The sequence below is a fragment of the Coenobita brevimanus genome, chromosome 66 (genome assembly GCF_032717465.1).
Source record: "Coenobita brevimanus isolate Jiangsu-jjx chromosome 66, ASM3271746v2, whole genome shotgun sequence".
Taxonomy (NCBI): domain Eukaryota; kingdom Metazoa; phylum Arthropoda; class Malacostraca; order Decapoda; family Coenobitidae; genus Coenobita; species Coenobita brevimanus.
In genome coordinates, this window is record NC_137019.1 from 19,366,873 (window position 1) to 19,382,761 (window position 15,889).

The 15,889-nt window shown below is 39.3% G+C and overlaps 1 protein-coding gene across 2 annotated transcripts in view; it reads right to left on the reverse strand.

The window, feature by feature from the left end:
• Positions 1–4,106: 4,106 nt before the first annotated feature.
• Positions 4,107–15,889, reverse strand: part of LOC145405289 (phosphatidylinositol 3-kinase regulatory subunit alpha-like) — a 38,386-nt gene continuing 26,603 nt past the window's right edge. The window contains exons 3-10 of one of the 2 annotated variants that reach the window (XM_080276708.1): positions 14,569–14,824; positions 13,581–13,865; positions 13,179–13,389; positions 12,789–12,914; positions 10,866–11,651; positions 10,287–10,551; positions 6,959–7,098; positions 4,107–6,376 (exon numbers count right to left, since the gene is read on the reverse strand). In XM_080276708.1, coding sequence (XP_080132834.1) covers positions 6,193–6,376; positions 6,959–7,098; positions 10,287–10,551; positions 10,866–11,651; positions 12,789–12,914; positions 13,179–13,389; positions 13,581–13,865; positions 14,569–14,824 — 2,253 coding nt within the window. In that variant the 3' untranslated portion in view covers positions 4,107–6,192. The remainder of the gene's footprint in view (positions 6,377–6,958; positions 7,099–10,286; positions 10,552–10,865; positions 11,652–12,788; positions 12,915–13,178; positions 13,390–13,580; positions 13,866–14,568; positions 14,825–15,889) is intronic. The other variant, XM_080276709.1, reaches the window with a different exon arrangement.

Here is a 15,889-nt window from a genome sequence, read left to right on the forward strand (position 1 = left end):
TTTTGACTCATGTGTCATCTGCAAATGATGTGGCCTCTCGTGAGGTCAGTCTGCTCAGACGCGCTAGAGACCTGTGGCAGTGTTGTGCTAGTGTGTTTTAGTGATCTGTGATAGTGGCTGTGTTAGTGTGTTGTAGTGATCAGCGATAGTGCTGTGCTAGTGATCCGTGAAAGTGTGTGTTGTAGTGACCCGTGATAGTGCTGTGCTACCTTTCATGTGAATTTGTGCGTAATGGCTTCCTCGGCAGAGAGCTGTGTCCCCACTGCATGTATTGAAAAGGACTACCTTGAATTAAAGGAGGAACTTCTCGAACTGAAGCGGGCGGTACAAATTCTCAGGCAGAAGTCACAAATGAGGGAATTGTTGGAGGAGATGTTGGAGGAGAAAGAGAAAAAGGCTGAAGGTTAGACACTAGTTAACAAGGGTGCCTTTGCCTCTCATGCGTACACATTTAATATTTGTTACTTATGTATGGCCATTATTATTTTTTATTATTAGTGGTAATACTAATATTAATTATTTATTATGATAAGCATTAAAAATTACACTTCCCGAACTTAAGGCCTAAAACATTGTAATGAAAGATGTGTTCAGATGCAAATTTTAAAAGATACTAGGATACCTGTCTGTGTAAATATTATTTATTACTGTACAAATTGAAAATAACTGTTTTACTTGCACGGTAAATTAATACACGCAAATCCGGGTTGACAACAACGTCGGTGGCGCACCTTTTGTCCACCTGAATTTTGAATAAAACCCACTTGAATAAACCCAATATTATGTCGACTTTACTGTTTTTAATGCATCTATTAACATAAAATCTGCATGAATTCCCAGGAAATTTGAAAAATAAGGTATAAATAACCTACACACAGGTAAAAAACTGAATTGCTGAAGCAGAAACAGTACACCAAAGGAAGAAAATATAAACACTACAGTGTATGTATATAATCAACCAATACTGTATAGGTCAGGCTACTGACTACCATTGCATTGCATCGCATATATATATAATGCGCCTTTTTTTTCTTAGGCTAGGTATAGGTAAATATAGCTATATATACAATTATATAAGCATATTGCTATATAACTATATTCCAATCATCGTAGTTTTTTTTTTCTCCTCTCCTTGTTAGGTAAAGTCAGATTAGTTTATTATCCATCTAATAGCTTCTACCATAAAACAGTGCAACAACTTTACCTAACTGTAATGGGGACTAAATTAGTTTTATACAAAATGATGGGTATTAGTTTAGAGACTTGACCAACAGCAATTTTACCGAACTGATATTTGTCATTTAAATAATACGTTTCTTATATCATATTTTCATTTCTATTTATGCTCAACCAGCGCAACTCTCTTTTTAAGTCCCTCTCTTCAAACTGTAGGAAACATGAGTATCAATAAAATAGACCCCGGCCTGGCTAAAATTCATATTTAGCTAACAGTTCTTGTCATCATTTAGGCAAAGGCATTACATTTGGCTTTGGGCAGACCCATACACATTTCTTCTTGGCCTAGACTAGGCCTATGAACATTTTTCTTGGCCTGGGCTTGGCCTATGCACATTTTTTTTTGGCATGGGCTAAGCCTATACGTTTCTTTCTGCCTAGACAAGGCCCATAAATGTTTTTGATTGGCCTGGGCTGGGCTTATAAAGGTTTCTTCTTTTCCTAGGCTAGGCCTATACTTGTCGGTTGATATCCTTGTTACCTAGATATTTCAATGAATACACAGAATTAAAAGAATCAAGCTACCATTGAGTAGCCTAGGGTATTTTGCATGGAATGCAGGCATCAGTAACCAAATTAACATCTCAATATGACTGTGACCGACCAAAATATATTATGCACAGTTAATAAAGAACACTGAGAAACTTAGGCCGTGTTGTAATTTCGTGGCCTAACGTATAGTACTTGGATGGGTGACCGCCGGGGAACACCAGATGCTGTTGGCATCCCTACGTCTCAAGTGGGGTTGGTGGAGGATTAGTGCCCCTCCCTGTAAAACAATTAACTCTAAGCCATTGGCCACCCCGTCTGGGATACATGGCGTCTGGCAATGAATGAATGAATGAATGAACTTTACTGTAACCTAGAAGATATCCACTGCTGACAGTCTGATACCTCTAATATCTCACTTAAAATACTTTCAGTAATAGCAATGATGCTTTTCATGCATTCTAGTATGGCTATACATATTTATTAATACGTGTATGGCTTACCGTGAACGAAATCCAGGTGGGAGAGAGGAAAAATTTGAAATAAGTGGGTGAATTGTTGGCATACCTCACTGTTTATAACGTGGCGGGCGGGTTGGCGGAATAATACAATGGCCACCGGTGGTGACGTCACAGTCAGATATTGGCGGGAGACCCGGGCCTGTTCAAATCAAGACGGCCTTAGTCCTGCCTCTCTCCAGTTTGTCTAAGCTCCGGTCTAGAAAGAGAGCCCAGCTACACACTAGGCATTAGAGGGACGGGAAACCGACCCTAAAACACCTAGCATTACAATATGGTTACCACCCAGCGCAGTAAATGTTTCCTGGTGTACAGGAAACCATTTGGCTTGTCACTCAGTGTAGAGCTACCTATAGGCAGAGGGAAAATGAAAGAATGACAGAGAGGGAGTGTAAAGTCACCCGTAGGCAGAAAGAGGAAAGAGTGAAGGACAGAAGATTAAGGATGGAAGAGACGAAAGGGCAGACACCCAAAGCAGCACTACATCGAGTGAGTGGATGGTGAGAGCCCCCACCTACCACTATGTGTTTGAAATACGAGTTACAAATGCACAACCTTCTTTCCTGACTCATATCCTTCAGTTGCTTCCCATTATCACTTTCTCCTGGTACTTTATTACAACCCATTATGTCATCCTCAGGACCAGTGCCTACTTTTCCTTTCATATCGCCCATTACGATCACTTTATAACTCCTGTGCATTTCTTCCACTGCTTCAACCAGCTCATCCCAAAACCTGTCTTTCTTTCACTCATCATACGGTGCACATACTACAATCACTCCCTTTCACCTTCTGAAGCTTGGCATACGTACATCTCGAGCTGACACATTTGTAATCTCTCATTCCACTCTGTAACACATTCATCACTAAAGCAACTCCTTCCTTGCATCTTCCTCGCCCATTCATGACAGATCTTACACTCCACACCTTTTCACATTTGTTTCACACATGTGATCACGGCATATCTCGCACTCTTCAACACATTCACCACTTCCACCCTCTTGCTCTCCTCATTCTTACCTCTCAATCCACATGGCCACGCGAATCTACCCGTTTAGTTGGGGCCCTAGGCAGGTAGTGGGCCCTCCGAGGCTCTCTGAAACGTTTGTTATAATTAAGTGGTTTTAGATAGGTGAATTTGGGGGACATTCAACCCGGCCAAAAACCCCGGTTATGTGGTTACCACCCATCGTAATAAATTGTTTCCTGGGTACAGGAAACTATTTGGCTCGTCACTCAGGGTCCATAAGACATCCCTAGACTGCGCGAGTGGATGATAGGTGCCCCCATGTGCCACCAGAACAAGTGAAAATGCTCCTTTTTATAGACCAAAAATGGATTATTCTCCCGAGCTAGACCTACATTGATCATATAGCCCTCCTACGTGACAGGAGAGCTCGCCCAGCAAGGCACCTACTGGGCGGGGTGAGAATTCTCGATCTCGCGGTCACTGGTCAAGCGCTCTACCACTGAGCCACTCTGTCCCCGTATTGACCATACTTATGTACTGTACAGTATCAATGTCAGTCAGGGACAAAAGTTCTTTTAGTCTACTGTGTCTACCTAGCACTTCTGGCATGTCAATCATTTTCCCTCTCAGTGCATCAGATCATTCACTATAGGCAAAGAAGCACCAAACCTCAGTTTAGGAATAAAATTACCAGCTGAAGTGATAATAGGTTAAATAGTATCCAGACTTTTATCTGACTAATTTCTTAGATTTTCATTTACATGGTCTTAGGAGAAACTTTTTAGTTAATAATTACCATATTCTCAGATTTTTTGTCATTTCTCTGTATTTGCATTCCTAACTTTTGCTTTTGTTGCAAGTTTCATAAAATGGCACTTAAAAAAAAAAAAAAACTATATTCCTTTTCCCCATTTCTTATTTTGTAGTATCAGCTGAATGTTCCCGGAAAGATGCAGTAATTTGTTGGGTTTTGAGTTTAAATTTACTTTGCGAGTATGGAAGAACATAATTCTTAGATGTAGTTCATGGTGGTTTCCAAGCAGTAAAGTGATTTGTGCTCTTGTTTAGGTGTGTTTCTAATGTAGCTAATGCAACAGCTCATTCACAAGCTACAAACCATAATAGTAGGTTATTTAAAAAAAAAAAAGAAGACCAAAGAGCACTTTATTGATACTTTCCCCTATGTACCATGGGAGGGAAGGTGACAAGCGACAGTGAGGGGAAGAGTACTGGAGGCGATTAATGACTTGCTGTTTGCCTCAGCACACTATTTAGCCCAAGCCACATACCACGTTATCACATTGGATGTCACCTTGCATCACTGTGCCTGATCAATGCAAATGGCATCATTATTTTCACCGGGTACAAGACTTAACACTTGAAGCATTGACTTTTAGTCTAAAGGGGTCACACCACAACTGCAACGGGCAGGCACAAGTAAGGAAAGGTGCTGGGATGAAAATAAGCTACGGAAACTTGTAAATGAAAACAATGCATAGCACATATTCGGTCAGATACTCTTTCTATGCTAATTTTTACTTTGCTCACATTCTTTCCTTTAAAAGACTAGTGGAACTGATCAGATCATCATACAGAAACTGGTCCATGTTCATGTTTTTGTCTTCAGCTGACCTATGATACAATATGAATTACTTCTTACTGGAAGACGTTCATAAATATATGTAGAAAAGAGCAATACCACATATATATTTATATATATACACAAATATCTAAATATATAGACATATACATGTAGATATCTATCATATATATACAATAAACATACAAATATACATACATAGCTAAGTACAATATGCAAATCAACATATTAAAAAAAGATGAAAGTATAAACAATATAGTTTATGTTAAAAAATTCTACTTAAAACCTACAAGAAAATGAGATGTGGTTCTGGTATGAATCAACTGGAGGAGTATGTGGCTTGGGTGCAGCGGTGACTAGAGCCAGCAGCCGCCCTACCTATGACACTCACGGCTCACTTGTCCTTAATCCTTATATCACACTTGGGTTGAGTTTTTGCTTTCACTTCACGTCACCTGCCATTTGCCTTTGGGATTATATATGGTTTTCACTAAAAGTGGAATGCACTAACTTTTCTTCAGTCACACCATGATATCCAACACTGACAGTCTTGTCTGCATACGAGATCTTGACAATCTTTGGAACGAAGAGAGTAAAGAAAATCTTCACGGCACAATTCATTATATTAACCGAGTTCCTAGACATCCTTTTTAAATATCAATTACTTTTAAAATATTATTTGGGGGTGGGCGGGTGGGGTAGGTGTATCAAGCAATGACAGCAAAATATTGGCTATGGATTATGTCTTTGGCCACTTTGAAAACAAAGTCGGGTATGTTTTGGGTAGCCTCTGTGTAAAAGGAACTACCCGTAGTTTGATCACTCGATACTAAACTCTGTAGGATGTGACAGGGTCACAATTAAACAACTTGCCTTGCTAGTCCTGAAACTATTTTGTACCACGTAGTAAAAAGTGAGGCTCATTAAATCTACTACCAGTGTTTAATCAACTGACATTGCATATATAATGAATATAATAAATAAATCTGACTGCATTGTTTTGTCAGTGAAGAAATTCTGGTAGCAGTAGTTGAGCTTAATGGCTTCCAGCCACATCACATGTAGTCCAGTGTCAACAGGACAGTACTGTACTATGTTCTGCAAAAATTTATTCAATTTGCAGAATGCATAGTGTACCAACCAGGTCAGTGCATATAGTTACTACTAATTTCCTGAGTATGTCTGCTCAAGATACAACACTAGCTTCAGCGGTGACTAACTCTCCACAGGTAGTGTGGGGGTCACCTCTCATCAAAGAGGTTGCCTGGTTGTGACTGCAACTATCTTCAGTTAAACTCCTGTGACCAGCTATGACCTAGCCTTTCACGGTACACAACAGTCAAAATTCGTTCTCTCTGCCCCACTAGATTCAGCCATCACTAGCTGACCATTCGAGCAGGAAACTTAAGTGTAGTGTTGAGCAGGTCATTGTGCATGATGAGCGAGTTCTCAGAGTAGTGAAGCACCAAGTCCAGCAGTGTGGGGTAGATCAGGAATGGCTCTGCAAAGCCATACCCATGTTCGCCTTGATGAATCTTGCAGTGTTGCACCTCCTTGTTGCACCTAAGGGTGAGAAGAGAAATATAATCTTAGAAAGCACTCCACACCCCAGTTACCATTTTCATACACCTCAGTTACCATTTTCATACATATACTATCAGCTTTATGGAATATGAGGGAACCCACAATCCATTCACACGATACAAAGCTACCTTTAGGTGATTCTACATTTAGTTTCATGCTGTTGGTGTCTATTAACTGGAAACCATTCACTACACTGAGTAGTAACCACAAAGCCAAATAGTCATGTGTTTAAAATACTGTAGCAAGTTAAAATGCTCAAATTGGATATGGATCACACAGGGTTTAAATACAATAGTTGGGGTTTACTCCTCACATATATAATGCCATTCATGGATGGACAAGCAGTCACTCTTGACTTTACTATCCAGACTGAACACCCTTGCCCCAGACCTCTACATTCCTGATGGGTTAATAAAGATTAATTAGATTTTAGATGGTCTGATGACTATCAGTTGACAATATATCTACTGGCAGCATGTGTGCGCGCACACAACTTTGAACACATTAGTATGGATACAACCAAAGGAAGAAGTCATTAACAGTTTGAAGTTCGCTACTCACGCTATTGACAGTGCATAGCCACCATTTTGAGCTGTACGAATAAGGAAGGTTCCATCAGGCTTGTCATGTAGCAGGCTAATTGCTTCTTCTCGTGAACAATTGTCAAACTGCCACAATGCCTTGTTGTTGAGTTCAGGACACTGTAAAGAAGAAAAAAAGGAAAATAATACTTTTGCTTCATTGTTTTCAACTATATATACATACATTCGATATACAATGTGAATGAGCAAACCTGCACTACAGGCACTGCATACACATTAGACCCTAACCTTTGTGTTCTTGATAATGCCGTTGTAAATCTGAATTCAACAATTATGAATGACTGCCCTTCACCGATTTGGATTTTACACTGATCCTCCTGTTACACACTGAAAGTTCTCGTTTGTGTCATGAACCATATGTATGGCTAGGCTACTCAACTAATAACTTACACACACACACAAAAACTTCAAAAAAATTATATGATACTTAGATCATTCATGTCTTTCTCCTTCCTGGACACTTTTCTACATATGATTTGATTTGTACATAAGTTCCAGTCATTATCAAGCCATAAATGATATTGGATTCTTTGCCAAAACTTTTGGGAGAACAATACCAGTACAATTAAGTTTCACCATTCAACAAATAAGGTTAACCCCTTAACTGCGGGGCGTCACTTTCGTGACGCTCAGGAGCAAGGGATCATACCGCAGGGTGTCACTTTTGTGATTCTGTGTGGCTTGTATCATCTATCAGTACTACCAGTGTCCAGCTATACAGTACTCAGTTCTGCTAATGTCATCTGCACTCCCATCCACTGTTGACAATTTAGCCATTTTCCCCCCCGTCTTGGACTCCCCTCCTTACCTCCCCTCCCGCCTGACCAGCTGCGCTACACAAATCCTGGACGGATTTTTCCACTCATTTTATCCACTGAAATGTGCCCTATGCCCTATTCTTATACATAATAATATAAAAAAGAAAAAGGTAACATACTGCCTTATGTCTGGAATGGGATAATTATCACCTGGCAACACCCCACGAGCACTCGTTCGCTAATTTTCCGTTTATTTACCCTTGAAATATGCTGTAAGACCTATTCTCATAAAAATATATGTAAGAAAGGAAGGGAGAGGCCTAAGTGATATTTACATTCACCTGGAACTACCTAATTTATTATGTATTGTCTAGATTTCCTGCCAATCATTTCATAGCATATAAATTAGCAGCTGTCACCACGCTGATATTGTCAACCCTTCCCTGCCCCTAGGCCACGTCATTCAGTTTACTGTCATCTTTCAAGGCGAAACCACGTCCGATTCGCGCCTGTCCTTAGACCGCTGCGACCTCTACCCCTACTAAACCTCGTGTGGGAAGCGGTAAAGGGCTAAGTGACTGCTGTGGAATGTGAACTGGCTAATTTATCAACGATAATCATGGACAGTGACTACGATCTTTCTGGTGACTAAAACAGTGCAAGTGGAAATGTAAATAATGTGTAAATAGCAAGTGAAAGCAATGAATGTAAATATAACTGAACAGTGGAAAATAGATTTATAAGGTACTGCAAGTGACAGTGCATAACAGTGTAAATAAAACAGAAATGTAAATAATGTAAATAAAATAGAGAATATAAACAGAAATGTAAATGAGTACAGTAATAAGAATACAAGTATAAATACTTGGAGTAATGAAAGTGAAAGTGAAAGCTTTGCTCTAGCGTGTATAAATACTGTACTTGGAGTAATGAAAGTGAAAGTGAAAACTTCACTCTCTACGCTAGTTTACTGAACGAGAAAGTGAATGCCTAGAGTGAAAATAAACTACTAGAACTGAAAGAAACTTATGGATAAATACTGTATATATAAAAAAGTGTAATAAAGTACTAGGAATATAAAGTGTGAGTGTGTTTATGAATAATAAATGACAGCTCCGTCTCAGAATACCATCGGGGAATGAGCGTAGGTGGAAAGCTCGTATGCGCTCGTAATTTACATTGCTTTCACATTTTTTTTTATTTTTTTTTAATGGATTCCAAACAACTTGAATTCATAAAATACTGTTTGTAGTTAAATATCAGGCAGTGGTAACCATATTACAAGGTATCAGGAAGTGTAAAGTGGAGACTTCATTACCCAACTTCAGAAGTCTCCACAAGTCCTACAGTAGTCGACGAAGGCTCAACAAACATCCCAGGAGAAAGCTGAAGGTATGTGCCATATACTTACATAATTATAATATTCTAGGACTAATAACTGATTTTCAGCAAATATTTTTAAAAAGTCAAGTGGAGCGCGATTATCCTCGCGGGACGCCCATGGCTCACTCCCGACATCCCCACGGTTAAGAGGTTAAGTATTGTACGTAAAAACAAAAATAACCCAGTTTCCATTATCTCCTTAGCTCTTTTCCTCCACTAATGAACATGGTGGGTAGGATGCACAAAAAGAAAAATATGATGAACAGCTATCATCAATGTCCAATGAAACAAGCCATACAATTCCCTCATTCATTCCTTTTAAATATCTGACTTTGCTCTACAGACCTAGGGTGATGAAGGCAGAGATGAGTACAGAAAGCACTGCATGACAGTAGATTAGTTCCCACAAGTGTATTGCTGTGATGCATGGATGATACTTGAGGGGCAAGAACAACAGAGCTGTTACAACATACATCTCAAAATTGCCTGTGGAGTGAACTGGTGGATAAAAGAAAGGATTCTTGAACAATGGGTTGTGGAGGCTGATACTGTGGGTGGGGGGGGGAATCAGATGTTTCATTCACGCAAAACAACCAAAGTGAAACTGGTAAAGCAAATGCATGAAAGTTATTAAGCAAAGAAGAGGAGGAGAAGGAGCAGGTGACCAAGAGCACAGTGGATAAAGAAGCTGCAACAGCATGTAACGGAGGATACTGTGTTATAGGAAGGGGGTGGTTTCAGAACAGGGACACCCCCCTCCCTTTCACTTCACAGGATGTGACATTAGGTAACAAATAAAATTGACTGGATTAGACTGTATACGCAACTGCCTCCGTTTCATGCATTTCACATGGTTGTCACTCTCACAACCGTAGGAGGGTCATTCTGTTGACTACAAAGTTTATGAAGAGTACAACCCTTGTCATGTGCTTTCCCACACATAACTTCCCTCTACTCCTATCCTTCATCACTTCTTCCTTAACTTCCATTACTTCCCCCATATACAATATAACTCTATCTCAATGTATAAAAATGATCATTTTGGCATTTGATGCCTCCTCCTACCCTAAAACTAAGTGACAGCATCATCCTACTGCACTCTTCCCACCGACAGTCCTTCCTAATCCACGTAATATAATTACTTACATGTACAGACTGAGGGGTCTGCAACGAGTCTGTCTGTTCGAGCCATTGGTCCATCATATCAGCAGACAGACCTCGGGACAACAGCTGGTTCTTGTACTGATCCATCTGTTTGGCTATTTTCCTGATCTCCAGCTTCAGTGAATTGGACTGACGCTCCACATTCAGTCCTTCCCTCTTCAGTGTTGCAACATGGTTTTCATGCTCCCGGCGCACCTCTTCAACTGCATCAAGTCTTGCCACCAACACTTGTCTATTGCTCACCAAACTGGGGAACAGAAAGTTAATTTACTTCTGCTTAAACTAGTAATAATAATCATTCACAATACATAAAACAAAGTGAATGCAATTCTCCAAACATTTTGTACTTAATTGAATAATCAATCTGCTGCTTGCCTTTCATTATGACTCTCCACAATTGGTCAATCACAGTACAACAGTGCCTACTGTTCTTACATCTTAACTTCCCACCAATTTTTGCCATTTTACAGCTTATTTATTTTATGTCCTTAGTGGCAAAAACAAGAATGATGCATCTTTTCTATATCACTTGTGACTGTAATGACGTACATGATTACTTACTCTTGTATTTCATGTGGCTGAGCTTCATTTCTGAATTTGTCATGCAAGCTGAGGTGTTCCTCAATCAGGGATATAGTTTCTTTCAAGCCTTCCAATGCCTGCTTGCTGATTTGTACCTCCTGGTTCAGTGATTGTTGCTGCTCGTAAGTAGTGTTGTAATGGGCAGTTTTGGATAGGTACAACTTATTCAACTCATTCAGTCTACTCAAAATATCCTCCACTCTCATCTTGGCCCCCTCAGATTCCTCACCATGGAAACGGCTGACTGGGTGGAGAAGCCGAATGTCAAGTGCTTTGTTGAACTGTATGAGGCTTTGCTGACAACAATAGTTCACTAGCTCCACCACAGAGTTGAAAGTGAAGGGTTCTGTGAACCCATATTTTCCATTTCGGTGGCAAATTTTGATGAGTTTGTTTGAGCCACCCTTTCGCAGAGTGAGAGTGTATTCATTGTTCCCAGTGGAGGCATCACGTACTAGGAAAGTTCCATCTTTGGTGTCCTTCATCAGCACATTCACATCTTCCCGTGTGATGGTACCCCAATACCATTCTGCATCCCTTAAGGCTTTGGGAGCACTAGCAGGAATGTTGGACTGGTAGGGCAAACCAGATGGAGGTGGGGGACTTGGATCCTTTTCAAAACCTGGGTTAACAGCAATAGGTTTTGAAGGCCTGGGAGGCAGTACTGGAGCAGGGGCAAATGTTGGCACCTTTTCACCCCAGTCAACCTTAGTAAGCAGCATCTCGACAATTCTCATGTGAGCTTCCGTGTTGCGTGCAAGTTCCCTGTGAAATAAAGAGCATTATCAAGATATCTTCTTACAGAGATTCTCATCATTCACAAATCCTTGTTTTGCTTTACCTTACCCTACAACCATATCAAATAAAATAACGCAGACTTTGCTTGCTGGTACTTCAGCCGATGTAGAGCAAAAAGCTGTCATTTTCATTAGTAGTGCATCATGCAGCCAACATCACAACCCAGCAAAATACTGGTATCAGATCTGCCTGAGTTACAAATACTGTCTGCTTTATACAGTCTATGTAATTATCCACTTGAATTTATAAATATATATATTATATATGGTGCCTGGTGGCGTAGTGGGTAATTACAGCGCTCCAATCAGACTGAGCCGATGAAGGTTTATATCCAAGGGATGGTTGGGGTTTATTGCTCATGTAATGCCACTCAGGGATGAGTGAGGCTGGTCACTCTCATCTTAAATGTCAGGACCAACTTGCCTAGCCCAGGACTCCTATGTTCCTCATGGGGCGACGTAGGATTGGATGGATGGATGGATGATATATATATATATATATATATATATATATATATAGATAGATAGATATTATGCTGTACATGCACACACACATACTTAAAGTGCACCAATAATTTCAATGTATTTAATACTGATTTGAATTATAACTCACTACTTTCCCACTCTCAATTACTGTACCTGATACCGTATTTTACTCAACACTACAGATCAACCCACAACGATCAAGAAACACCACCCATCTACCAACTGAACTACCTTCATAAATCTATCTGTACCAATGCTATGCTATGTCCTATATATAGCAGGATACCAACACATCCCTAATTCTCACAAACCCAACTTTTATGGTACACTTGCTCCAAAAAGCAATGATGCACACTGCATTAAGATCTTAAATTATGAATTCAGCTATGGATTATGCCCTATGATTCCTCCCAACATTCAAAAACCTGCTTTCACAAGGATGAATTGTACTACATGCCTGGAACATTTCCTACTTAATACTGTTATGTAATATTCAAATGATACAACACTAATCTCCATGGAACATCACAAGCTGTGCTGATCATACTGGATATCAGAACCCTCCTGTGTGATACTTGTTGGAGCTAGTGCACATCTGGGAGAAAATACAAATACATACACAATCTTTTCCCAAGGTGGTCTAAGAAGGACATGGCAGAGAGACTGGATAAGGAGTGTTGGTGGGTCCAGGATTCCTCTAGCCACTTGAAACTGACACAGTTGGAGGAAATGGCTCATCAGGAACCTGAGAGGAAAAGTAACTGGTGAGTGGTCAAGTCCACCATGACTACTCATAAAATGGATTTTAACCTCCCCATTTTTTGTCTTTTCACTACCTATATTTATCAAGAAAGTCTCAAGAAAGAAAATGAAATACAATCTTAATCACTATTAGCAATTACCTGGCAAAGGCACTACCACACTTAATTATTACAAATGTAAAGTATGCAGTGGTTATTAAAAAGTTCTCTTCCTTAAATAAAGTATTGTGCAATACTTTTATACTTACTGTAATGTGTAAAAATGATGAGGGTTAAGCTCTTTAACCATTTGTGCCAGACATTTTGCACACTGGTCATCATTGTGTATACGCGTGGCTTCAATGAACCTGTCATAGAATGCCTCTGGAATCACAGGTTCAGGGAGCTCACGAAGGTATCTCTTAATCAGGTACGCGATAACATGAGGCTCATATAAACTGAGATCAACACTGCAAACATCTGCAAATGGTAAAAACACTGATGAAACTTCAATTTAAAATTACACAGCAGAAGAAATGACATGCAATTAATCTTAACATGTTTTGAAATGACCTTGTAACCATGCTGAAAACAACGAGTATATTTTCCATGGCACTGTGTGATCTTTACTTCATTAAACTTGCTCAACTTCTATGACAGGCTTTACTCACCTTCATCACAGGCCTGTCTAAGTTGTGCCAATGTGTCCTGCTGGGGAGGTGTACGATAAAGGCGGTAAGGGTCCAGGTTGGGGTCATTCTTCACCCTGAACACAATCTCCTGGCAGCACCTAACCAGCAGGGGTGGGGCCAGGGCATCCCCAGGGGCAAACTGAGTACAAAGGCTTAGACCAAACACAGAGGAAAGCAGCATGCGACGGAAGTACTTAGAGGACTGCTTGACACATGGTGGTAGTCCAGTTGCTGCACAGGTTCGGTGGGCAATCAGTCCACAGTCTGTAAAAAAAGAATAAAAAAAAAAGTTCATATTTACACCTAAAAACATAAAAACAAAATTCTACAAAATGTACCTATAGGCACAGCAGGCAAGTCTGAAGATGTCATTATCATCCCCTGGCAACCTACCCATCAACAGTGCGTAAGAGTTTGTGTATTATACTGTAATATTTGGGTATAATATATTCATGTATAATAATAATATGATACGAAACTGGATGCACTGTTGACTGGTAGGTTGTCAGGGTACGATAATGACACCTTCAGACTTGTGCGCAGCAACTATAGTATTTACCTGTTTATTCTAAACAGCAACTGGTAAAACTTTTGAATTTACTCAAGATATCACTGATACAGTACAGTACCTAACACCATACTGAAACAAAATTTCAGTTCAAAATTTTTAACCGATTCATACTTCTTTGGACACACTTAACCCTATCCTTAGTTTCTGTCAAATCTTCATGCTGTCTTAAGAGGGCTATGATTGTAATATATTCTGTTTTTAAAGCTATACCATGCACTATCTGCAGTGAAAACAGTAAATAATAAAAGTAAGTTTAAACCCTTAAGTAATGTGCTATGGATGTTGGTTTCAAATTTCTTCACCTCTGATACAGTACTGGTATCTTAAAACTTTGTTCATGTGACACACAGGAAAAGCATGCCTGTGGCTGAAGTGGATAACTAAGCCTTTACTTACCATGGCAGATCTGTCCTTGTTGAATAAAGCCACGCAGATAGAGGCCACACTTGTCACAGCAATGGAGGTCATGGAAGGAATAGTTGCGGAGGTTATGATGGGAGGCAGGAGTGGTGCAGTCTGCTCCACCCACACTGGTCCCAACACCACCTTTGTCTGCTCCACACATCACGACTCCATCACGACACTTATTTTGCAGCTGGTCGATGCATACCAAGATGGATTTCTGGTGGAACTCATCCTTGATGCCCATGTTCTGCAGTAAAGATAAAATTACACTGATTATATTAACATACTTTGAACAGTTCTCAAAGACGAACTACTGTATTTTTTAATGACAAGTCTGTAACTTAAAAAGGTAATCCTTAAGATGACAAAAGACCACCTTATTTTGCACTTTTCTCTAAAACTACCAAATTTTGCAGTTTTCTTCCGTTTTCTCCTTACCTTAGCTCTTAATGGGATTCATCATGTATATTCTTATTGCATTTTCAAGTTTCTGTGTTTTTAATTTTTTACAAGTGGTAAGCCTTTAAAAATGCTGTTTCTTTACAAACATCATCTTGTGGTGTGCAAAGACAGACAGATGCCACCTCAGAATGACACTTTTGAACAAAATTACCCTTATTTATCGAAACCTAACCCAAGTGTTTGCAAGTTAACCCAATCTTATTTATGCTAACCAAACCTACCTTAAGCTACCCTAACCTATCCCTTATGTAATCATATTTTCCTCATTTATTGATGTACACCTTTACAAACTCAATGAATCATTTCAAAGGCTGGTAAAAAATAAAAGATAAGAGGTGGTCTTATGTCCCCTTGGGATTATATACCTTTAAAAATATCTGCACCTAAATCGGGTACTGTATTTTTACATCATTTAATAAACAAATGTATTTACTGGGAAAAAAAAAAAAAAAAAAAAAAAAAAAAAAAAACTCCAGTAAGCATACTGTCAAATCTTCTGGCCACAGAAACATTCAAGAGCTTTGAAGGTAAATGAGAAGTGATTGCATTTTTTTTTTTTTTTTTTTTTTTTTTTTTTTTTTTAAGTCTAGGGATTCTAGGCAAACAAATAGTGTACTGGTATTGTGCTGCATTCAGATTATGATACCAACACCATGTGAATCTACATATGTACATTCACCTTAACACAAAATAATGAAACGCATTACAATTAAATTTCAAATTAAACAACTCAGATGTATGTGTACTATTGCAGGTAGTTGTACAAGGACTTATTACACAATATTAAACATTTTGAAGAAAAAAAAAAAAAAATGGAGGGGGAGGGGTACTCTCAAACAAGATAATTTAC